This window comes from Quercus robur, chromosome 5 (genome assembly GCF_932294415.1).
Source record: "Quercus robur chromosome 5, dhQueRobu3.1, whole genome shotgun sequence".
In the NCBI taxonomy this organism is placed as follows: Eukaryota; Viridiplantae; Streptophyta; class Magnoliopsida; order Fagales; family Fagaceae; genus Quercus; species Quercus robur.
This window is the reverse complement of record NC_065538.1, coordinates 82,705,081-82,731,352: the sequence shown is the minus strand read 5'-3', so window position 1 is coordinate 82,731,352 and position 26,272 is coordinate 82,705,081. Positions and strand designations below refer to the sequence as shown.

The window sequence follows — 26,272 nt, the reverse complement described above, 5'->3', positions numbered from 1 at the left end:
CATTAAAGGGCTTTTTTTTTTTTTTTTTTAAATTTTTTTTTATCACATTAGAGTGTAGTTTGGTGGTAGGGATTTTCGAATTGCTTCACTTGGTGAGCAGTTCGAACAGTAACTCCAATAAAGTCTCGGTAGTACACATTATATTATCTATTGCATGTGGTCACGTGACATGAGATCGAAAAGTCCACACTAAAAACCCTTTTTTATTTAAAAAAAAAAATCTTTTTTAAAATACCAGTTGATATTGTGAGTTGAAACACAAGTAGCAACAAACTTTTTTCGGTTGAACAATATAAAGCATCAACTATCAACCAAAGAAAAAAATATGAATACTTTTTAACTTAAAATAAAAAAATAAAAAAATAATATACCACTAATATATAATAATCAAGCAATTCTTGATTATTTATTAGGTGAAATTTTCACCTAATAAATAATCAAGAATTGTGCTCCAAGTTAAGGGCCATGTGTGGAAAATGGAAATGTCAAATATACAAGGCAGGACCAGGCTGTCTAGACACCAGAATCTGACCCAACAGAGTAGCATTCTTCCAGAAATCAAGGCCAGAAAATTCCTAGCAATTCAAGTCAGCATTGTACCGCATGATTCTGCTTCTCCAATATTATGGCATTCATAAATCATAAAATGTCCAACTTGGCTTCTGATGTCAAGGTACGTACGTAACATCCATTCAATACAGCCTCCCATTCCCACTTGCTTTTCTTCACATTCTCAGTCAAAAGACTCAAAACTCCTTTTTCCCATCTATGACAATGATTGTTTGTTATTTATGCATTGGCGGAGGTATTGTGCAAATCAGCTTCCTTCAACCATTCAAATTAGTTAGTTAGGCACGTTTTCAAACAATTTAGAAAACTAACATCTCGAGTTTTTGAAACTCGAGATCCATATTAGAACTCGAGTCTGAAAGACTCGCTTTATATCTCAAGTCTTTTCATGCAAAAAAAATTTAACCTATAGTGGCGTTTTTAAGACTTACAGTGACGTTTTAAAACCCTATAGCGACGTTTTCCTGCAAAAAAATTTTTTATAAGTACAGGCTTAAGGAGTCCTATAGTGGCGTTTTTAAGCCCTATAGTGACGTTTTATAGACCTATAGCGGCGTTTTTTGCAATTTATGAAAATCGAGTCTCTAAAACTCGATTTTCAGCGCAATTTTTTTTCACCAAATCGAGACTTAAAAACTCGAGTTCCATCTGGAACTCGAGTTTTAGATACTCGAGATGTTATTTTTCAAAATTGTTTTGAAATATGACAATTAACTAAATTGTTTAATATTTATTGTTATTTTAAAAAAAAATTCTGCATTGGCGTTAGAAGTAAGGTTTTAAAGAAAAAGTTGAGTTAGAAGCTTTATTCTTTTAACTCATGACTACCTTTTAATTTATAAGGCTATTTATTTTTATATTTAAACAAGACATGTAACCTTATTAACAAAATCATGTGACTAAAACTACACATATATGATCTTTTCAATTGTCACATGGTGATGTGGAAGAAGATAACTTTAAACTAGTTTGAAGCTAAACCTTTTCCAAGTTTTAGTTGAAAAGTTTGTGTAATATATAGTTTTAATTGAAAAACTCTTTAACTTTTGAGTGAACCGATCTGGAACTATTTTTTTCCAACCTATTATGCAGTGATTTATAAGATTGTCCATGTTTATTATTTAGTTAAAAAAGATTACTTCACATATATCATTAAAAAATCCGTGTCATTAAAGCTAAATTGAATAGTCTATTCAATCACCACATAAAAACTTTAGCTCTTTAATTTCCAAAAGTTTGGTAATTAGACAAAGCTTGACTTCAAAGTTCAAACATGTTTGGAGCCTTGGGTTCCACTTCCAATTAATAACCAATAGGAATATGATATTTGTTCTTATTATCTGCAATGACAAAATTTAGCTATAAAATTAGTTGTACCCTAAATCTACAACCTTACTCAATATATTTTTATTAGTTGTGAATTTTGACAAATTTACCATTGGATTACATCTTCTTCCTATATCCTCCATACTTGCAAAATTTATAGAAATTTAAAGATCAATAACTATTTTATCAATAAATTGTTTAAATTGTAACTTTTATAGTTTAAAATTATACATAAAATATAAACTTATAGATCATATATTAAATAATATCCGATTGACACAAAATTTGATATGTATTTTAAGAATTAAGAACGCAAAGTATATGCAATTCAACGGTTAGATTTTCAAAATATGTAGTAATATTTATTTTATTAAGTAAGGTTGTAGTCTTAGAATATAATCAATTTTGTAGCTAAATTTTGTCATATTTGTAGCGCACGTAACTCACTTAACCCAGCCAAGTGAGTCACATGACACATGTTATTTTCCTATTGATAATTTGTGTCCAAAGTTGCAAATATGTTTGGGGCTAAATTTTTTCATTAATAATTTATTGTTAAAAAGAACTTTTAAGACTCGTTAAACTCCTTCTCAAAAAAAAGACTCATTAAACACTTTTACATCACTTCAAAAGCCAAGCCAAACCATAAGGGCCCATGCATGATGCAAGGTTCGCTTTGTTTAAAAACATTTCGAGGAAGAGAAAAAGAAAAGTTAGCGGGGGAGGGGAGATTTTAACTGACATTCAACTTGTCAAAAAAGTCTCAGTTCAAACTTCAAAGTTGGATGCTGAGGTTCAAGTTCAACCGTTCAAGTCCTACATCATGATGTAGATTGAATCACTAGTCTTTTATTCAATTCCTTTGCAATGTATGTATGTAACCATAAATATAGAAATCTCATTACTTGCATTTAATTGCCAGAAAAATATGTCTAATTAAATGAATCAGGAGATACAAATCCATGCACATGACACATACCGATTCTAGCTAATACAGTAATACATTATTATTATATCTTTCTTTTTTTGAGAAAGTATTATTATTAATATTATGTGAAACTTTAAATAAATTAATATTTTTTTTTGAGAAAATTTAAATAAATTAATTTATTATAAAAGAAAGATAATCTAATAAAGACCTTTTTTTTTTTCATTACTAAAACGTTGATGGACATGGACCAGCGATGACTCATTACTTTATGTTGAACACAGATCATTGGATCGAGTCAGATCGAAGAGAGAGATTTGAAAAAAAAAAAAAAAAAAAAAAAGAAGAAGAAATGAGATCTAACTGTTTGATTTTTATTATCATTATATTTCCTATTTGCATGATTAAATAATCACATATGAATCTACGGCTACGCCACTAAAAAGACAGTAAAAAATCTCAATTCAATTAAAATAATACCATTTAAAGCAACTCAATATTTTAATTGGTAATATTTTATTAGAGCAACCACACCAATTACCTTTTTTTGGTATTTACATACTAAAAATTGTAAACAGAAAGGAGTTAGGTAAATTATTTGAATTCGCACTCTTTGTTAAGAAATGGCATTCGCAATTAAATTTTAGTGTATTCTTTTTAAATTATAATATTGTTAGATCATCTGTACTCACCGGTTCAAATTCTTAATTTCTTTCACATTACATTAAATATTATATGGGAGTCATATTTTTCTATGGTTTGAAGATTGACCATCTACCTGACCCAAAAAAGATTGACCATCTTTGGTAAAGGAATACAGGATATACCATTAGACTACAAATGGATGCTTTTTTACGTTCAAGGTGAAAAATATCATCAATTTAAATTGTAAATCGATTTATCTTTTATTCTTTCTTTTAGTTCATACTTCATAGCTTAAATATAGATTGAATTGCATAATTACAAATTATGCATAAAAGAAATTATTTTGTATAACCAGTACATTATGCATTAATGCATTCCACATTTCCACTCATGTAAGGTAAGACCTTATATATAGGATCTATAGGTGGATTCATCCTCATATATGGCTTGTTTATCAGAGTTTTCTTTTTTAATTAACTTAGCTAATTTGGTTTATGTATAACTATATATATATATATATATATATATATAGAGGGAGGTACTACGTCCACAACATTTTTACAATATTTTCACAACAAATCTTAGTTGGCAGGTTGTTACAGGTTATTAATTTGAATTCATCACTAAAATTATTTTCTTACCTATTAGTAACAGTAAGTAACAACATGCTACATAACATTTACTATGAAAATGTTGTGAAAAGGTTGTGGATATAACATTTTTCAAATAAATAAGGAAGTAGTGTCTCAACAAAATGTCCTTTATGTGAATGGTCGATATTTTCTGCCCATTATTGATTTAGTGATTTGTGCAACGAACCACTTTTTGTTATACAACAAGTTATAAAATTAGTTGTGAAAACGGTTGTATTAGTAGCATTATTGAGCACACAAGGATGCTAGTAGTTGAATCTCACCATTTTTCCTATTAAAAAAAAATGCTAAAAGTATTCCAAATTTTACTACAAATTTACGTGGCAGTGAATATAATTAGTTTGTTTCAATCGCTATATAAAATAATGCTTAAATTATTTCTTAATGATCGACGACACATCTATTTATAAATTCAACATAGTCAAACTTGTAGTATCTATATCACTGTTCAAAATAAAAAGGTGAAGTTCTACCTTCACAACTTATTATAACAATTTTCCACCAAATTAAATTATTATTAATTTTAATTTAAAATCATATATAAAATTACATTTTTGTCTGTTCGTAATAACTAATAACTGCATGCGACCTAAATTTTGTTGAGAAAGTGGGTGAAAGTGCGTAAAAGTGAAGCAGTTGAAATTCACAACAAGTGGTGTGGGGCCGCCCAGCCCCGACGTGTCAAAGTCATAGAATCCTCATCGTAAGACACGTGCCGCCTGCCACTTCCTTGCCCGTCAAGTCAAAAAAAATAAAAGGAAATCTCGGTTCACAACTCAAGACTGTGACAGGCACAGCACAGCAAAGCAGCAAAACCATCGTGACCTCGACGCGCGGGAAACACGTAGACACCCAGAGATCTCTCTCCTTCACGTTCGGTTCATTTCTCTTCAGTCTTTTCCCCCCACTCCCTCCCACCTCTCCGGATTTCTCTCTCTCTCTCTCTCTCTCTCTGACCAAAACTTCTAGACTTAATACTACTTATATTTAAGTAACAGCCCCTCTCTCTCTCTAACTTCACCTAACAGCCTCTCTTTCTCTCTCTATAAATCTTTCTCCTTCCTCTCTTTTTCTTCAATTCTTCTTCTTCTTCTTCTCCAAGCTTTTTGGCTACAGATCTAAAAGCTATTTTGAAAAAAATTTGTGCAAATATGCGGAGTTTCACTTTCTATGAGAGAGTTTCTAGAGCTTTCCATGACTATCCTTCACTCTCCAAGTTTCTCGTGGTCTTCACAGTCAGGTACTGTCTCTCTCTCTCTCTGCTTTCATTTTTCGAGTTTTGTGTTCGATTATAAATTTATAATGCTAATTGGTTTACATATTTGCTTAATTTGATTGTAGCTTCTGTTTTATTATTTGAATTTACTGTTTGCAACGTTTACTTTTTTTCTTTTTCTTTTTTTGGATTCAAATCTTGCTAAACTCGTGAAGGAAATGAATGATTTTGTAACGAATTAGTTGTAGTGTGATTCTACAAAGCTATGATTTCCATTTCGTTGTGTTCTAATCCTGAATTCCACGTGCTCTGTAGTTTTCCAACTCTTTGGGAAGTTTACGGAATCAGATTGTTCTAGACTTTTTGTTCATTCCAATCGAAAATTTTAGAATATTAGATCTATAATTTGAACTCTGAAAGTTTGAGAAAACTGAATTACATCAACGTGTTCAAATTAATAGCAGATCCGTACAACTCAGCCATAAACATATAGAGAATTTAAAATAAAATAAAATTTTATTTTTTTTATTTTAGGTAGCTCAAAGATTTTGTGTTAAGATATTTTTTAATCGAATAATGAAAAATTTTGCTTTGAGCACATTGAATTTTAATTGCTATTGCTATAAGATTGTGAGTTATAACATAGCGCAGTTTTGTGAACTTGAAATTATTATTTTTTTAAAATAGTGATTTTAGATTGAATGGTCGTTTCTTTGTTAATCCCTTTCAAGAGCGAATTTGTATTTTTCAATTCGATTTTTAATGTAAAATGTTATGATATGTGAGTTCATGATTTGATTTTTTGTGTTGTTTGGCTTGTGTTTGTTGCTTCTCGTTGCAGTGGTGGGGGCCTTGTGGCTTATGCCGAGGCAAACTCGTCCAATGGTGCCCCTGCCATTGCTTCATCTGAATCGGAGAACGTGAAAAAGAAGGTGGTGGTACTAGGAACTGGTTGGGCTGGAACTAGTTTCTTGAAGAATCTGAACAACCCCACATACGATGTTCAAGTGATATCGCCCCGTAATTATTTTGCATTCACTCCTTTGCTGCCAAGTGTTACATGTGGTACAGTCGAACCTCGCAGCATTGTTGAACCAATTCGCAACATTGTCCGGAAGGTAATCGAAAGTGAATTGCATAAGAATGTTGCTGTATTATGTGATTATGTTAGATAATCTATGCTTTTGTAGTGTTAGGGACAAACATAACTAAGATTGCAGATTTCGATGCTATAAGAAATAGATGGAAAATGGAAAAATCAAATTTTTGAGTAGTTATAAAACCAGTTGAAGAGAGGCCAAGTTACAGTGGCACTGTAGTATATGCCGTAAAATTTTAAAAAATCTGAGAAGATTGTGTTTCTGTGCATTAAGTGTGCGTTTGTTTAGCAATGCGTTTGCGTTGAAGCTGGCGTGTGCATTTTTTGGCTGGTCCCATGGCACTGTTCATGGACCAGCCAAAGCACAAAAACTAGTGAACATAGCAAATGAACAGTGTTTTACCTTTTAAAAAAAAATTTGCTGCAGTGTTTTCAGCAAATAAGTGGTACCCGAACAGATCCTAAATTTCTCTTATGGTAAAAGTAGTTCTTCAATGTTTTCTGTATGCAAAGACCATGTCAACAATGTGGTCTGTAGCTTCTATTCTGATATTGCTTCTTTCTTGAAGGCTGTTGAGTCATTGAGGGCCTTGTTACTGCACTGGAAAATGTGTCAAATATCTTAATCTTATTTTTGTATGCCTGTATATGCAAGAGTGCGTATAAAACATGTAGAAAAACAACAACTGTTTTCCCTTTGAGAACGTGAAGGTTTAAGTAATAGAGATTATGCTCGGGTGTTTGTTACGGGAAAGAAGATTTCTAGATAATATCCATGAGTAAAAATAAATTCTGCAATCATAATAAACCTTTGGACACATGGGAATAGGGGTACAATAACAATATGCAGCCACTTTTTGCCTACCATCGAAGTAAATGTAAATAGAAAGAAAGAGGAGAAGGAACAGAATGAAGCCAATAAGACAACAAAAACTATACAAAAAGATTTGTACATCCTTAAGCAACCATTTGAGGACACCACAAATATGAAGAGGGGTGAAAATGAGACCATGGATAGATGACAAATTATTATTCGATGCCTGCAAAATGTGTTGCTCAGGTGTCAGATGTGATTATAGATTTTGGAAAGGAACTTCATGGATCCCTTTGTTCTTTGGAAAATAGAAAATATTTACTATATTGAGTTTGTGGACATGGCCCAATAATTATTGGTTTTATGTTTGATAGCCGCTTGGTACCATTTTCACATGCTAGGTAGCTTTTGTCGTTTACTAGAGATGATGTATATAATTGGACGATGGCTTTTCTTGACTTTTCCCCAAGCAGAAACATTCAGACGTTCAATACTGTGAAGCAGAATGTTACAAGATTGATGCAGAAAACAAGAAAATCTACTGTCGGTCTACTCAAAATGGGAAAGAAGAATTTGTTGTGGACTTTGACTACCTTATAATTTCTGTTGGAGCCCGTGTTAATACATTCAATACTCCTGGTGTGGAAGAGCATTGTCATTTCCTGAAGGTAACTCCATTGCAACCTTGTTAGTTTATGTTTTGGTGAATTCCCATGAAAGCTTCCCTTTTTTAGAAGATCTTTTTCTAGCTCCTCCCCTGACAACAAGAGGGAGAGAGAAAGAAGAAAAATTATTTATAGCTTTGGGAATTCCAGTATTTGAACAGAACATTTCCATGCATGTGTATGTTTCTTGTTTCTTGTTCATCCCTGGGAATATTACGTCTTAGTGCAGGAAGTTGAAGATGCTCAGAGGATCAGAAGAACAGTTATTGATTGCTTTGAAAGAGCAAGCCTACCAAATGTAAGCGAAGAAGAGAGGAAGAGAATTCTTCATTTTGCTATTGTTGGTGGTGGCCCAACTGGTGTGGAGTTTGCTGCGGTGCTTCATGATTTTGTCAAAGAGGATCTAGTGACACTATATCCTAGGGTTAAAGACCAGGTTAAAATAACACTTCTTGAGGCAGGCGACCATATTTTAAACATGTAAGAATGTGACACTTAAAAGCCTGTCATTTTTTTTTTTTTTTTGAGTTGATACCTTCTTGTTCATGATGCATTATCCTCTTAAGCCTTTAATGTATGATTTTTTTTCTAGTTCAGTTGTGTTCACTGAGTCAGACATGTAATTTTTGTCCAAGCCATAGAAGCTATATCTGTAGTTGGCCTTGTTCATAGAGGGTTGCAGCATTTAGTGAGCGTTGAGTGCCTTAACAGCATTATTGACATGTTCAATCTGAAAGAGGACATTGAGTTGATAATGATATCCAGACTGCAAGTGTTTAACATGATTTAAGATGTGGAGGTGAATTTTCTCTATAAAAATATAGCGTAAACCATCTGTCATCTGAATACTATAAGTTTGGGAACTGTCATAAAACCTGATAAGTGCTGCCAAAACATTAATTGGGGATTCACCAATGTGACTTTTGGGGACTTACAAAAGTAAGAAATGACTGTCTCCCTATTTTAGATTGTTTGACTTAATCTTTCAAAAAGAAGCAAAAGGACCACAAAGTTCTGTGGTAAGGCTTGTCTCACTGTTCCTTTTATATTTTGAGCATAAGAAAATATGTAAAGTTTGTGTGCTGGCTCTAATTAAATATTTTAAGGATGTGATGATGGCCACAATTCCTGAAGTTTATGAAAGTAAATTTTAAGGAAAGCAGGTGAGAAAATAAGATCTTAGTGGTGAATTTAATTTAATTTAATCAACAATGTTTGCAATGGATGTTTCTTGGAAGTAAATCTGTCATCGTGTTCATGATATGTCTATTACTTTATAAGTGCATTTTAGAAAGCTAACCTAACATGTCTATCTTTTGTGACCACCTAATAAGTGCATGCACACTATCATTGATTTGAATTTCATTTTCTAAAAGCTGGATGGTATGCTAGGAGAGTCAGTTCTTCCTTTACTTGAAATTTCTCATACTTTTGCAGGTTTGACAAAAGAATCACAACTTTTGCTGAAGACAAGTTTGGACGAGATGGTATTGATGTGAAAACAGGATCAATGGTTGTGAAAGTATCTGAAAAAGAAATCAGTACTAAAGAAATGAAAAATGGCAAAATCTCTATTATGCCATATGGAATGGCTGTCTGGTCAACTGGCATTGGAACTCGTCCCATCATAATGGATTTTATGAAGCAAATTGGTCAGGTGTGTTTTACCTGAACCTCTGAATTATTAAAATGCTGCTTTACATATAGTTTTTTATATCATTTACCACTAAAACTTCAGGAGCTGATCTTTTTTATGTTCATTTACCACTTCATTTAATAATTGGGTTTCCTTAAAACAGGCCAACAGGCGTGTTTTAGCAACTGACGAATGGCTGCGAGTTGAGGGATGTGACAGCATATATGCACTAGGTGATTGTGCCACTATAAATCAGCGCAAAGTCATGGTACTATACTCTATTAATTTTCTAGTTCATATATGCACATCAAACTCAACATTCATTGAATTTTCAATCAAGAGATGTTTGTCCTGTTAATGACGTGACTGATTCATTTGAATTTACCAATGAGAATAATTTTTCTGCTGCAAATGTGGCCTATAACTTCTTGATTATAACTTCTTCCTTTTCTTCCTTTCTAAAAAAGTTTGGTTGTGCAGGCATGACTGACTAGACTTATAAGTTATAACAGATGACAACTAAATCATTTCTCTTTTTCAAAGAGTTGATAAAACTTTTCTTTCAAAAGGGAATTGTTAGAATTATGGTTAAAATTGGTAAATTATCTTGGAATCAAAGAGGAGGGGGGGGGGGGGGGGGTGGGGTTTGAGTTCAAACCTTGTCTTCACTTTACCTCCCATTTAATAAGTTAAAAATTCGTTGTGTTGGGCCCCATTTATTATGGAGAGTCTAGACCCACACATGAGGGGGAAGGGTTAGAATTATGGTTAAATGATTAAATTCATCATTTTTTAATAGTTTAAGCTTTTGAGATAATTGGTAATTTATTAGGAATCATGAAACGCATATAGAACTTGCATATTTTCTACTACACTAATTTTCCTTCCCAAGTATGCTTGCTGGCAATAGCCAGTTCCCAGTCCTCCACATTAGTTGTTATTGATGTGGCATTGTCCATCACTTGCAACCTGTTCACTGGAGAACTATTTTCTTTTAAATCTATATCAATTAATTAATAGTTGGAGAAATAGGATTATGGATTACATTGGGCTACTAGTTAGTCCAAATATTTCTTTCCTATTTCAGCCCCTCTTTTAAGCTTCACATTCTGCTAATTATGTTCTTCTCCTTTCCTTATTGAATTTGCTTTTCAGGAAGATATTTCAGCCATATTTAGTAAGGCAGACGCGGACAACTCAGGAACCCTTACAGTCAAAGAGTTCAGAGAAGTTATTGATGACATCTGTGAACGATACCCTCAAGTGGAGCTTTATTTGAAGAAGAAGCAAATGAGCGATATTTTTGATCTTTTGAAGGAATCCAAAGGGGATGATACAAAAGAATCTATTGAACTAAATATTGAAGAATTTAAATCAGCTCTTTCCCAAGTGGATTCTCAAATGAAAAATCTTCCAGCTACGGCTCAGGTTTCATGTTATTTTTATTTGGTCATGCCTTATAATAATATAATCTATCAGAGGCATATATCCTAATGTATGTTTTGTTTGCCTTCCAAAATGACAATGCAGGTTGCATCTCAGCAAGGTGTCTACCTTGCTAAGTGTTTTAACCGCATGGAAGAGTGTGAAAAAAATCCAGAGGGTCCTCTCAGATTCAGGGGAACAGGCCGCCATCGGTTTCGTCCCTTTAGGTACAATTTGAACTATTATTTCAAACTGTGTTCGCATGGCCATGTTAGAGCTAGATGATACCTCATAAATCATAATCATGAATTTTGGGATCAAGTCCAAAAAGTGTGTTGTCTAAATATAGTACTAAGTTTCTAATATTCAACAACAACTGACTAGTCATGGTTGGCCACAATTGTATTATTTTTCCGGTTCTATTCTATCTAAAGTCCTATTTTCTTTTTTTTTTTTTAGAAAGAAGTCATACTTTGTTACTTCCTTAATTGGTGTCTTTTTTTACTATTTCTGGTAATGTTAGTTTTAAGTCTTTCTTCTACATTTTTTCATTCTCTCAACTTAAATCAACTCACACTTCTTAGTAAGGTTTTGACTTCTAATTTGGATTGAGAATTATTCTATCTTGGAATAGCGTATGTTATTCTTAATTCAAAGTGATGAAACAAGTGTCTATCTTAACAATTTTTTACGTCGTTGATTTCTCTTTCAGGTATAAGCATCTTGGACAGTTTGCTCCTTTGGGAGGAGAGCAAACAGCTGCACAACTTCCTGGCGATTGGGTATCCATTGGCCAGAGCAGTCAGTGGCTTTGGTATTCTGTCTATACAAGGTAATTTATTTCTTCTCCTCGGTTTTGGTGTTACATAAATGATTTGGGGTATCAAATTCAACTTTCATATTCAGAAGATGATGAGACCCATATACACGACAAACCCAATTTTACTCAACAATGCCATCTGATTGGCTTTTTTAATGTTAATGATCAATGTGCTAAGTGCTAACTACCAAAGAGTACCATTTATCAGATTTTGATTCTTTCCCAACATTTTTTCTTGAACTTTCAGCAAGCAAGTCAGCTGGCGAAACAGGGTATTGGTGGTAACAGATTGGACAAGGCGTTTTATCTTCGGGAGGGACTCAAGTCGTATATGAGGCAAGCAGCTAACAGATAATTGAGTTTCCAGTAGAAAAACGCGGCCCAAATTTTGTTGACCATCATTTACATTTTGGTATTTGAGGAAAATTTTGTTTTCAAATCTCGATTGGTTAACTTGATTTGTTGAATAATTGAATATGCACTCTTGTTAAGTTGTCAGTAGTAGGTACAGTTGTTTTTTTTTCCTGGTTGGGACGGAAGGGGGGAAGCGTCTGATTAATATTTTCAGATTTGCAGAAACTTTCTTCAAAAATCATGCTACATGGATAGTTACTAGTCACCCATGTCAAGGGTGCAAAATCTTTGTTTTGTTCTTTAATATAACATGCCTTATTGAGCAATGTTAATTGAAAAATAAGAAAAGTTCATGTTTTCTCTCTTATATATCATAGGATTCGGCAAAAATTTAGCTACTCTGTTTCTTTTATGTTCTTCGTGGCAATCATGACTCCTGTGCATGAGTACATACTGCAAGGGCCTGAGAAATTTTCGTGCAATTGTAAACCAAGAGGAGGATAAAATCAACCCTGTTACTTTGGTATTAAAAATCAGTGTAAATCTTTTGGGACATTCCACTACTTTTCCCCAAAACCCTAAATTACCTTTTAAATTTTGGTCATTTTATTCGTCATTTCTTTGCAGGAAATTCCTTTGTTTTGGTCTTCATTAAAAATTGGTCTCTTGCTATTTTAAGTCTTTATCTTTTTTATATAAGATATCCTCTAGAAATTTAAAAAAATTGATACAAAATCTTTGCAAACTCACAAGATATACCAGAAAAATTTGGCCAGAGCCGTATCTAGCTTTCTAAGTATTGGGTCTTTGTCTCTTCTGTTAGGCCATTCATAAACATCGGCCCAACATCTTGCAGGGGCCACGAGGCCCACAACTCAGTATTCGAATGCAAGCTCAAGTAGCTCAGAATTTTTAAAATGGGAAAGTAGATCAGATTTTAAATTAGAGAACATCCAAAAGGAGTTTCAACTTTCAAGTTATGAAGCAAACCCAAGAAATAAACGCAGTCAAAAGAAAGCGAAAATATTTCCAAATTAAAAAAAGAAAAAAAAAGTGATTAGACAAAATCAACCTTGTCCGACATCCAATTTGAGGAAATAGGACTTTGTTTTTTTATAATTATTTTTAAAGTAAGGGAGTAGGATTTTTTATTTATTTATAATTTGATAATTACAACACAAACTTTTTATGGATGCATACTACAGTATTCTAAACGAAATAGGACAATTTACACAAACTTCTATAGATTCAACAAAAACTTTTTTTTTTTTTTTAGAGTATCAACAAAAAAAATATATATACTCCCTCCGTCCCACTTTGTTTGTCCTGTTTGAAAAGTCAAATTTTTTAAGGGAACATCATTTATTGTCTTGTCTATCTTTTAAAAATGTATAAGTTTCCAAAACTACCCTTAAATAAATTTATCAAAAAATTAAATTATTAATAAAATAGGGGTATAATAGGAACATTAGTAAATTAATGGCTTTTATTTTTAGAAATAGGACAATATTTTGGGACATCTCAAAATGGAATAGAGGACAAACAAAGTGGGACGGAGGGAGTATATATATATATATATATATATTTTTTTTTTTTTTAAAAGCTGATTAATCTTCCTACGAAGCCTTTTTTTTTTTTTTTTTTTTTTTTTTTTTTTTTTTTTTCTGAATGAGATAAACAGCATAATTGATACTATATCCTTAATATTCTTAATATATTATAAGAAATCACATTGATAATGATAAGTACTGTTTATAAAAATCAAAACAAATTGCTCAAAGTTTTTGTTGATGATAATCATTATGATATTAATGAATATCTTTTTGCTCATTAATCGAACTAATTGGAGCTTAATAATAAAAGGATATCCTTTAGGAGTGAGGATTGTTTTAGGGGCGATCCAATCCTAGAGTCCAGTTGGTAAAAAGCCGAAAAGGTTGGTCACACATGCACACCCATGTCCCAATCCGTGTCCTTAAAAGACCTGCGTGGTCTTCCTCATAGCTGCATCAGCATTCAGCAATCTTAGCTAATTCCCTTTCCTCACAGCTCGAAAGCCACCATGGGAAACCCAATATCCCAACAACCCGGCCCATCTTGTCCCACTGTGCAACTGCCTGTGTACAATATTTGTTAAATTTTTTGTGTCTCTAGCATTGTTCATAATTTTTTTTTTCAAGTAGTAGACAGTCATGATAGTAAGGTTTAACGAAGTGGACCTTTGAAGACCGCGAGAGAAAACTCAGAAAGTAGGTATTAGTAGAACATGGTCCTCCTAAGCTGTGGGGGACAAAAGGGTTAGAGGTCTTATTCCCATAATAAATAAACCTTCCCCATGTTTTCAAGTCTTGTTTCATGAAGAATTAGGTCCTTTTGACTCCATCTTATCTTTCATATTGTAGATTAAGAAGGGGAACCATAATTGTTAGTCATAAAAAAAAAAAAGAAAAAAAAAAAAAGAGAGTAACTCGACTTGAGGGGTTAGAGGTAAATTAAGCCATCAATAAGACTAATGGATAAAAAAAAAATTCACAACAGTCAAATTCACATATTATAACTTGTATATAATAGAAATAAAACGTAAAAATGACATTATACCAATTATAACTTGTTACTTGTCATGAAATTTTATGCCATATAGCATTGCTTATTACATGCATATTGCAAAGCCAATCAAATGAATTTTATTTTGTAGTTGAATTGGATCTTATCAATCGATTGTACCTCTCACCTTTCATTGACCCAGCAGTACTAATCTCATCGTGTCGAAGAGATGACCATATCTTTTATACTCCCATGAAAGATGACCATTAATGTGTCATAATGTGGATTGTGATTAAGTCACCTTCAATCGCTAAAGTTATCCCCACAACGTGCCCTTTAAAAAAGTTGGAATGTTACCTACATGTCGGACCCATTTAAAGTGCACTAAATTAATGACTTCTTGACTTGATTTTTTTATAATTATTATGAAAATCAAGAAGATCTTATTGAAACAGAAACTGTAAAACTATACTGACAAAGTAGCTAGCTTGTTCCATAACGACCAGATTTCTAAGCAGTGAGCTGAACCTCAGTGAACTCTATTGTGTATAAAATCAATATGATTATAGCTACTTTGCATTTAAAAAGATAATTGGAGAATGAACTACATCCCATATACTAGGGAAAAAATTGGCCTTTACCCTTTTTAAAAAAACAATATAGCATTTTTTCCCATTTCATAAACTAATTAGGGAAACGTCCATTTTTTGAAACTTGACTATCTCAAAATTGAGTTAAACCCCTATAGTGGCATTTTAAGGAGTCTATAGTGATGTTTTAATGAGTTTATAGTGGCGTTTTGTAACTCAAGTTCCATGAACTCGAGTTATAGGTAAAAAAAAAGGCAAAAATACACTTTTGGTCCCTATATTTTAGGCCTATTCACAATTTGGTTCCTAAATTGATTTAGCTCCTAGGTCAGTCCCTAATTTTTAAAAATTGTTTTTAAAATAGTCTCTACCGTCAACCTAGTGACAGAAAATGTTGAGGTGGCAAACGGCGTGTCCTACTTGCTGACATGGCATTGACATGGATAATAAAATATTATTAAAAAAAACTTATTTAGCATTTTTGAAATGCCACGTCAAATTTAAATTTATAAAAAATTAAAACAAAAATCTAGGTCAGAAATTTTAAAATAAATAAATAAATAAACATTAATTTAATTAAATTAAGAAAAAAAAAGTTTTTTCAATTTAAAAAATGGGTTTGTTTTTCATTATTTTTCAGAAAAGCATTGTTCTTCTTCTTCCCCAGGACATGAACTTCATGCTTCATGTTCTTCCCCAAATCAAACCCAATAAATCCAAAAAATCAAACCCATAAACATCCAGTAAATCAAACCTAATAAATCCAAGAAATCAAACTCATAAACCACCCAATAAATCTAAGAAATCAAACCCATAAACATCCAGTAAATCAAACCCAATAAATCCAAGAAATCAAACCCATAAACCTCTAGTAAATCAAACCCAATAAATCCAAGAAATAAATATACAAATCCACATCATCAAAAAAAAAAAAAAAACCACAAACACGAAACCAAACTCACCGAGACAACTCCATCTTCGAAACACAAACATGGCCACACCGATCTCCACAGCCACACTAATCTCCACCTCCACTACCGACCACCCACCCCTGCAGAAACCTAGAAAAAAGCGGCGACGCTAGCGTCACTGGCATCATCAAACACCGACAAATCACCGAAGGGCACGTATGACACTCCCATCCTCCCTCTCATCAACACCCTCAACAACCACCCTTGCTACTTCACCACCAGCTCCTACTCCGGCCGTATCTCTATCCTCTCCCAACCCATACACCAAACCCAACCCAACCCAACAAAAAATCCAAAGGTGGCTCCTGGCTCTTCGTCTCCCATGACTCGGCCGATCCTGAGTCGGTCATCTCCCTCGTCTTCCCCGACTCACCAACTCGCTCTGAACTCGAGTTCGAACTCGTCCTTCACTTCGAACTGCTCATCGTCGCCGTGGAGTGCAAAGACCTCGCCTCAGCTCAGTCGCTGGTCTCCATGGTGAGGTCGGCCGGGTTTAGAGATTCCAGCATAACCTACGCGAATAACAAGTGCGTGATCGTCGCGATCCGCTGCTCGATCCGGCTGGAGGTTCCATTGGGGACCATCGAGTCCGTCATGGTCTCGCCGGAGTTCGTTCTCACATCGTCCACGTGGCCAACAAGAAAATGGAAGAGATAGAGAAAGAAAGGATCTGGAAAAAAAAAAATGATACAGACAGAGGGAATCTGAAAAAGTTTTTTCTTTTTTTGTTTTTGATTTTGAATTTTTTCAGCTGACTTGTCATTAAAACGCTGACATGGTATTTTTAATAATATTTTAATATCCACGTCAGCGCCATGTCAGCAAGTAGGACACACCGTTTGCCACCTCAGCATTTTCTATCACTAGGTTGACAATAAGGACTATTTTAAAAATGATTTTTAAAAATCAGGGACTGACCTAGGAGCAAAATTAATTTAGAGACCAAAAGTGCATTTTCGCCTAAAAAAAAAGGAAAAACTTGCATTGAACTTGAGTTCATGAAGATCGAGTTACAAAACGCCACTATAGGTCCTTAAAACGTCACTATAGGCTCCTTAAAACGCCACTATAAGCCTCAAGAATTTTTTTTTTTTTTTTTAACTCGATTTTGAGAAAGTTGAGTTTCAAAAGAGGAGTATTTCTTTAATTAGTTTGAAAAATGAGGCAAAATGCTGGATAAAATACTGGATTGTTTTTTTTTAAAAAGGGTAAAGGCCAATTTTGCCCCATATACTAGGCAGTAGCATGATTGATTCATTCGAGAAATATATATCATTGAGAAATTGCTTCCAATATGACTCATGCTCCAGACTCCAGAGTTCACACACCCATTTTGTAATAGCAGAACGAAGCTTTAAAAAAAAAAAGAAAAAAAAAAAGAAAGAAAGATATTTATTTGACCCCGGCCTTGACTCTAGTAGTAATCAAAGTTAGATTTTTTTTTTAAGGAACAATATAAGGTTGAATTTGCATATATATATATATATATATATATAGTAATTATCTCTTTCCAATGATTGAATGGTATCTCAGGTTTAGGGTTCGAATCCCCTTAACCTAAGAGTTATTAGCTCATTAACCAAAATGAAATTATATGAAACTTAAATCACTTTGTGGACATTGACGCAAACTTCTACGTAATGATTATGTGGGCATAACATATGCTATTTTAGTTGTAAGTGAATCAAGAAATTTGTGAATAAGAAAATAAACCAAACTTAAATACATTTTAGCTTGATGATGTGAACTTCACTTATATTTAAAAAATAAAATGGAGTTAACAATTTCAAAATTTTAATATTCAACTCGGTTTGACATAGATTAGTGTCATAAATAACACCCGTTGTCATCGGTTTTCATATTTAGCTCCGCATCCTTTCTTATGCTCTTCAATACTTCATCATCAACAAAGAGCAAGTCTCGCTCACGAATAAGCCTTGTTTTGGAGACATTGTAAAGTTTTTATAGTGGATCACGTCATTTATCTACCATTCTACTAAAAGACTTCCATATGTTTAAAATTGCTGAGTCAAAATTTTATTTTAAATAAAAACTGACTACTAATTAAATAATTTTAAACAGTTGAGAAACTCATTTTGTAGTTTTTACTTATTTATCTATAAATATAATATTATTACAAATTTATAATGTTCATGATAATTTCTCTTTTAAGCTAACTCGAACATCTCTTTCTCTCGGCCTAAAAAAAAAAAAAAAAAAAAAAAAAATCTCTTTCTATCTGTATATATAATCTTTACCCTTTGTCTTTGAGAATTATTATTTGCTCCTCTCTCTCTCTCTCGCTTGTGAAAACTATACATGTATTTCCCATCCAAAACAAAAACACAGTGTACGTTAGCCCTATCAAGCAAGATATTCATCCTATGGATTTTTCTCTACCCACTGAACCCATGAATCACAAGAGAAAAAACCCAGACCCATCTCCTGACTCGGACGAGTCAACAACCCAGCTATCCTCACCATTCCCAGACGAAGTTCTCGAACGAGTTCTCTCTCTCTTAAACTCCAGAAAAGACCGTAACTCGGTCTCTCTAGTCTGCAAAGACTGGTACGATGCTGAGCGCTGGTCAAGAACCCACGTGTTCATCGGAAACTGCTACTCAGTCTCGCCGGAGATACTGACTCGGCGATTCCCAAACATTCGTAGTGTGACCCTCAAAGGGAAACCCAGGTTCTCGGATTTCGATCTGGTTCCACCCAAATGGGGTGCGTATGTTCACTCTTGGTTGCTCGTTTTTGCGACCAAGTATCACTTTCTTGAGGAGCTTAGGCTTAAGAGAATGACTGTTAGTGATGAGAGCTTAAAGCTTTTGGCTTTTTCTTTTCCTAATTTTAAGGCTCTCTCGCTTTTGAGCTGTGATGGGTTCAGCACTGATGGGCTTGCCTCCATTACCACTCATTGCAAGTAAGTAAATTTTTTTGGTTTTCTTACTAAAATTCTATGTGTCTTTCATGCTCATTTTTGTTCAAATATATTAACTTTTTAAGTTTTAGTTTTAGCCCATTAGCTCCTTAACAAAATAATTTTTTTTTTTTTAGAGTTTCAACTTCTAGCGAGCAAGCTTTTTAGGGTTATTACTTCTTTGGTAGCTCATCATATATATACTCTTTACCTGCTTATGCGTTCATAGCACAAGACTTTACTACTCATCACTGCTTCGTTCTGTAACTTCCCATCTTTCGTCCGTCCACGAGGCTGTAAAAAGAGAGAAAGGGGCGGCTATCTAGCGGGAGTCGTTTCGGTTGTATGCCACAACGTCCCTATGGACAAGGGGACTATTGAATCATCGCTTTTGGGCGCAGGCAGCCCTCTACCATCCATCCCATTTCGGGGGTTCCACTGGCAGGCGATCGTGTTTTTCATAGGATATGCAAAAATCTTTCTCATTATTACAGCGGATCTTCAAAAAAAAAAAATAAATAAATAAAAGAATACGTATGGAATAAAATAAATACTTCGACTTTCTTGTGTTAAAACTTTGGCCCGTAAACATAAAAGTACTGCACGCGCTTTTTTAAAAGGAGTGGATTCGGAGGTCCGAGGATAGTCTAGTTAATCTTGTTGGGTATAGGAGCGAGAGATTTCCCGGGAAGTCTTTCAAAAAAGGAATGAGTGTTCTGGCCTAGCAAAGATGCACGAGAGAGATTCACCAAACTAGGGGCATATTCTGGATTGCCTAGTATCCCACCAATTAGTAACCCAAGATTCCAAATTTTTAGTAAATGAGAGTTGAACCTATATAGTGAAAAGGGGGATCCCCTTACACATGTGAAATCCTTTTATGCCTACCCGCGGTAGAACAACTCAAAAGGTAAAGAAGTATTGTTAATTCCTTCATGCTCGTTCCAAGTTACAATCTTAATGATAGTTTTTTATTATCAAAGCAAAACACTAATTGATTTTTGATATAAACAGGAATTGAACCCAAATATTTTATTCAACCATCAGAAACCATTAAAGATTTTTCTAATTGAGTTAATTAGAACCTACTCTTTAACAAATTTAAAGTGATCGTTTTTAGTACTAACGGGATACGTCAGTTTTTAGTTTGGCCACGTCATCCTAAAAGTGATTAATTTAAACTTCAAGGACTAAAATTGGTCTTGAACTAAACTTTAGGGAGTAGTGAATTTAAGCTTAAGTTTTATTAGCTGGAGTTCTTATTTGTTTTGAGATGGGGTTTTAAAATTTTGAATGTGTGTGAGATCTGAGCAGGTTCTTGTGATAATTTTGATGACAAAGCTCAAAATTTGTATGCATTTTGCTATGAATGGGGCTTTTGTTTTAGGTTGATCAAACTGATTTTGTGGTTCTAGTTGTCAGATTAGTGATGGGACTCAGTTTGAAGAAGGTAGGAAAGGAAATATTTTGTTTTTATGTTGTTATTGTGGAAATGGTTGTGAAACATATAGAAGTGCTTCAACTTTTTAGTTTCTTTTGGTCTACTTTTTTTTGCTGTGAATGGGGATGCTCTTTTTATCCGGCATTTAGTGGATGGCATATCCTTGTATTTATACTTATGCAAATAGTCCCATTTGGTGAAAATAAAATGGCTAATAAGTGGCCAATATGCGGCCAAGGAAGAATGCACCCACCTAGTATCTTCTTGTGGCTTTGAATGAAGTGCAAAGCGAAAAAAAAAGTTGTGGTTCTTTTTGTTATGTGATAAGGATGTCACCTCTATTAATGTATGCTTGTCACTACCACTAGATTGGAGTAGGTCTTATGTGTTGGCCTGTTGGGTGGGAGAAAGTATATCATGTTACGATAATACCAACTCAGTATCTGTTTTGGTATTTCATACCCAATAAATAAGTGACATTTATTTTTAAAAATCACATCAGATTACTCCAATAAATTAATTACAATCTTCTATACTATCGAGAAGATAAATTAATCATTTATTAGAGTAGTCTGATGTAGTTTTTTGAAACAGGTGTCACTCATTTATTGGCTAGGAAATATCAAAACAGTTGCTGAGTTGGTATTACTGAAACATGGGATACTTTCTCATTGGGTGGATGTCCGAGGATAAAATTTAGAAGGAATGTGTTGTTACTAGGAAAACAGTGTTGTGGTGGGAATGGACGTGATTTTTATTTCCATTTCTTCCTCTGCTTTTTCTTTGGTTTCTGACTGGCATTTCGTTGATGCGTCATTTTATAAAACTACCTGTCTAGTTGATGCCTGTGGTCTTAGGTGAAGTGAAACTTTAATAAAGTTGATTTGGTGGGTTATATGTTTCTTGGGTATAATTCTACACGCTAGAAAGAATTCAATGTTCAGAATTTATTTGATGTAGGATTTATCCATATTTTCAATATCTCTCATATTTATATTCAAGAACCTTTGCAAATTTGTGAGCATATATTTTCTATCAATTCAACTAAGGGAATCTCGCTAGGAATCCAAATTTTTTGCATTTACAAATGAGGATGTGACCTTGCAATGAGCTTTGGTTGTGTGGTCTGAACCATCAATGATCAAGATGTAGTTCTTGGAGTTGCTTCCTTTCTCTTCGGTGTAGTCTGCACTAAATGATTTAAGATTCAAATGAGTGGAGAGCACTAGAAATATTCATTTGTTTTACCTAAAACCAGTCTATTAATCGAGATATGGGGAATCTTGACACGTTATTCCCTATAAGTTGACGTTCTTCTATTTATTCCTTTTTACTATATGGTTAACAATGTGGAATATGTTTAATATATATAAAATTGTTAAAGGTTTATGTTAAAATTAATGTTTTACTTCTCATATTGCATTTCCACATATTAAAGATAAAGTTCTAAATTCTGATTTGGTTACAGGAATTTGACCGAGCTCGATATACAAGAGAATGATATCGATGATAAAAGTGGTAAATGGTTGAGTTGCTTCCCTGAAAACTTCATGTCACTTGAAGTACTAAACTTTGCCAATTTGAATAGTGATGTTAATTTTGAAGCTCTTGAGAGACTGGTTAGTAGGTGCAAATCGTTGATAGTTTTAAAGGTTAATGAAAATATGACCTTGGAACAATTACACAGGCTGCTTGTTCTTGCTCCTCACTTAAGGGAGCTAGGTACTGGTTCACTTTTGCAAGAGCTTACGCCCCGCCAGCACTCAGAGCTCAAAAGTGCATTCAACAATTGCAAGAATCTAAACATGCTCTCTGGTTTTTATGAAGTTACATCCATATTTCTTCCAGTTCTTTACCCTGCCTGTACAAGTTTGACATTCTTGAATTTGAGCTATGCTGCTTTGCGAAGTGATGGATTGTCTAATCTTCTTGTTCATTGCCCACTTCTTCAGCGCCTCTGGGTAAGGAACCTCAATTTCCCATTTTCTCCACTTGTCAGATTTCCTCAAAGTTCAATAGTAAAGTAAGAAAAGCTACAATTCTTTTTGACATGGTCATGGTGCACAACTTAAGAGTTCTAAAATCATTATTTGTGTGACCACTGCATCTTGGACTTTTCTTAAAATACGGAAATACTTCATCTTACAACCGATAATTCGGATCTCTTCCTCTTTATGTAGTTTCCTTCTTGTAAATTTGGTGGTTCCTCTACCTCTGGCATTTCATATGCACTTCAAAAGTATATTTTGAGAACTACATGCTTCACCTGTCAGCAATACACATCATTTCACAAAGACATAGTCCCTCTTCCACTAGAACTTATAGTTCTGTTCAGCTGTTTTCTAACCCCAACCAATGAATTCTGTGCTGACTTCTTACGTAATAATTACTACTTTAGATAAAAAAAAATGCCAGAAAGATCACTGCATATGCACCAATAACAAATCCTAGTACTTAACTAATTCTGAACAATTTTTTGTAGTTCTAACTGCTCTGACTTGCACAAGTAACATGTTAATTATAAAAAGTCATAACATTACTAATTTGGGGCTTCTATGTCAAATTCTTGATACAGGTCCTGGACTCGGTTGAAGATGAGGGATTGGAAGCAGTCGGATCAAACTGTCCTCTACTTGAGGAACTCCGTGTCTTCCCTGCATCTGATCCGTTTGAGGATGAAATTTTACATGGGGTGACTGAAGCTGGGTTCCTAGCTGTGTCATATGGCTGCAAGAAACTCCACTATGTTCTCTACTTTTGCCGACAGATGACTAATGCTGCAGTAGCAACCATTGTGCAGAACTGCCCTGATTTCACCCACTTCAGGCTTTGCATAATGAACCCACGCCAGCCAGATTACCAAACAAATGAACCCATGGATGAGGCTTTTGGAGCAGTGGTGAAAACTTGCACTAAACTCCGGAGGCTTGCAGTTTCAGGTTTATTGACTGACCTTACATTTGAGTACATTGGGAAGTATGCCAATAACTTGGAAACACTTTCTGTTGCATTTGCTGGCAGCAGTGATAGGGGCATGGAGTGTGTATTGAAAGGTTGTCCAAAGCTGAGGAAACTTGAGATAAGGGACTGCCCGTTTGGGAATGCAGCTTTGCTATCAAGTTTCAGGAAATATGAATCAATGAGGTCACTCTGGATGTCAGGCTGCAAAGTGACAATGGATGGCTGTAGATTGTTGGCACAAGAGATGCCCAGGTTGAATGTGGAGGTAATAAGGGAATGCGGGAATGATGGTTTTCAGGCTGATAAACTTTATGTTTATCGTTCTGTTGCAGGGCCAAGAAAGGATGCCCCATCTTTTGTTCTCACTCTTTGAGTTATGCACACTAATCTCCATTTCTCTCTCTCTCTCTCTCTCTCTCTCTCTCTCTCTCTCTCTCTCACACACACACAAATAGGAGGGATGAGAGTGCAAAATTGTTGCCTCGACCTTGCCTGGAGAATCTGCTTCAATTACTCACTATTGTATTTTGCTTTTTGTTCCCCTTTTGATGGGTTTACTTCCCTCACAAACCAAAGGCAAAGCTCAAAATGATATTAAATAAAACCAGGTTTCTTATGTGTAAATTACTGTAGAAAATAATCTTTAAGATTTTGATTTCAGAATAATGGCTGTGACTGGTGTCACTTGTCTTTTCTTAGTAAGCAATATTTATATCATATGCGCATATATGCTTTGTGGTTTGTGATTTTCTTATCTATCATTCTTGGGATTTAGTAACCAATATCTATATCATTTAGTAAGCAATAATGGAGCACATATTCATTTGAAGAATTATACCAAAAAGGAAATGAAATCATGCACTATGAGTGAAGTTTGAACTCAAATAACTTGCACCATGATCAACTAAATCTTCTCAAAAAAAAAAAAAAAAAAAAAGTTGTCCCAAAAGTTTAGACTATTAAAAACTTGTGAATTTAATCATTTATCTATTACTATTCTAATTGGAACCTATGTTAGGCTTGGTTTTAGTTTTAGTTTTCTTTTTGTTGGGCTTATCAGACAACTTTTTGGGCTTGAAAAAAAAAAAAAAAAAAAAACACTTGTTATCAAATATATTCTCAGATCTCTATTAGAATACTTGACCATGAGCTGAGGCCCTTTTAGTGGGCAATGAATTCAGTCATCAACTTGACCCGGTCCATTTCGCAATCTATCAGCTGTTGATTCTATTTCTAACCCAATTAAGTTGTCACTTGTCAAAAGGCAGGGTTGCCATTGTATGGTGATAAATTATTAGGTTTATCGGATATTGTTCTTTGGGCCTTTTAACCAATAAAATGATGTAATCTATGCAAACATAATATCACTCATATATATATATATATATATTTTTTTTTTATGCTAATTAAAAAGCTGACTCACACATTTCCATATATATGCAAACATAATATCACTCATATATATATATATATATATATATTTTATGCTAATTAAAAAGCTGACTCACACATTTCCATATATATATATATATATATATATTATTGTTTCGTTAGTTAGTTAGGAGTATCATTTCAACTGTCTTCGCCGAAGACCTAATAATTTGTCATGTTTGGCCGAAGTTAAAGTTAGGAAATTATTTTATTCATGTTTATTACTTCATTCTTTCGGTGCAAATGTGCAATTATGGCTGGAGATAATCACAAAGCCAGAAATGAATAAATTCTTTTGAGTTGTGTGCTCCAGTTATTAATGGCTATCACTTTGTACTGACACTTGTAATGGGGGGGTTGGGGGGGAGTCCTCCTTCACTCTCACTCTTCAGCAAACTTAATGCATCTTCGAGTTTTTCTCTCTAAGATTTCATTAAATTTGATAGACCCATCTTTTGCCGTTCATTATTTTTGATCATTCAATTTTAGGCGCCACCCTAGTCCCTACTGGTGGGTCTGAGTGGACCCTAGTCACCAGAGGCATGTGATTTCCATGGCCTATGCTATGCTCCACCGATAATATGGGTCCAGTTACATTATGAAAACTTCTTTGGTAGGAAGGTTGGAGACGTTTGGCCACATAATCCACGCTTCAAAAATGATATCTAGGTTCATTTAGCTCGGCTAGTAAAATTTTGTATTAAAAATTTGATCTAAATCTCATTTATACTTTAAAACTAATTAGTGTTTCGGTCATATAACAAAGAACAAATAGATTATGTCGTATCTATTGAAAGAAAATGCCATTTTATTTTTGAATAATCTCAATGAACTTCTAAGCATGTTTATTGCTTTCGTGGAATTATGTTTACACAATTAGCAACATAATTAATGACAAGTGATAATCTGCTAATGAGTCACGTTAAAAGCGAATTTGATTTCTTTATCCTTCTTTGAAGCAAATGCTCTTTTTTAGATGCAATAATTGATGAGGGGAGATTTAAAACTTTGAAAGTCTTTGTTAAAAACACTAAAATGTACTAGCTAAGCTATTACATTCTTACCTAACAAATGTCTTTCCTACTTATTTAGTATTTGATTCTGAAATTTGAAGAGTTTTAATCATAATCTTTTTTATGACCATAATTAGATTTTTGTGGGGTCAGTAAGATCTTACAGGGACTGATCATGATTTTACTTCACAATCTCACCTATCAAGGCTCCAAAAAAGTAATAATAACTTGTGGGTTAATTAGGTTC

The 26,272-nt window shown here is 33.9% G+C and overlaps 2 protein-coding genes across 2 annotated transcripts; both read left to right on the top strand.

Moving 5' to 3' along the window:
* The first annotated feature begins 5,030 nt into the window (after nucleotides 1-5,030).
* LOC126727407 (external alternative NAD(P)H-ubiquinone oxidoreductase B2, mitochondrial-like) lies at nucleotides 5,031-12,520 on the top strand. The gene is made up of 10 exons (XM_050433078.1): nucleotides 5,031-5,362; nucleotides 6,180-6,456; nucleotides 7,725-7,919; nucleotides 8,146-8,396; nucleotides 9,354-9,573; nucleotides 9,716-9,820; nucleotides 10,708-10,980; nucleotides 11,083-11,204; nucleotides 11,690-11,809; nucleotides 12,045-12,520. The coding sequence occupies exons 1-10, from the start codon at nucleotides 5,274-5,276 to the stop codon at nucleotides 12,130-12,132; spliced, it is 1,740 nt and encodes a 579-aa protein (XP_050289035.1). The 5' UTR covers nucleotides 5,031-5,273; the 3' UTR covers nucleotides 12,133-12,520.
* A 5,977-nt stretch (nucleotides 12,521-18,497) lies between these two features.
* On the top strand, nucleotides 18,498-24,205 carry LOC126727406 (protein AUXIN SIGNALING F-BOX 3-like). Its single transcript, XM_050433077.1, has 3 exons — nucleotides 18,498-19,182; nucleotides 22,089-22,581; nucleotides 23,196-24,205. Exons 1-3 carry the CDS (start codon nucleotides 18,641-18,643, stop codon nucleotides 23,952-23,954), a joined length of 1,794 nt encoding a protein of 597 aa, XP_050289034.1. The 5' UTR covers nucleotides 18,498-18,640; the 3' UTR covers nucleotides 23,955-24,205.
* The last annotated feature ends 2,067 nt before the right edge of the window (nucleotides 24,206-26,272 follow it).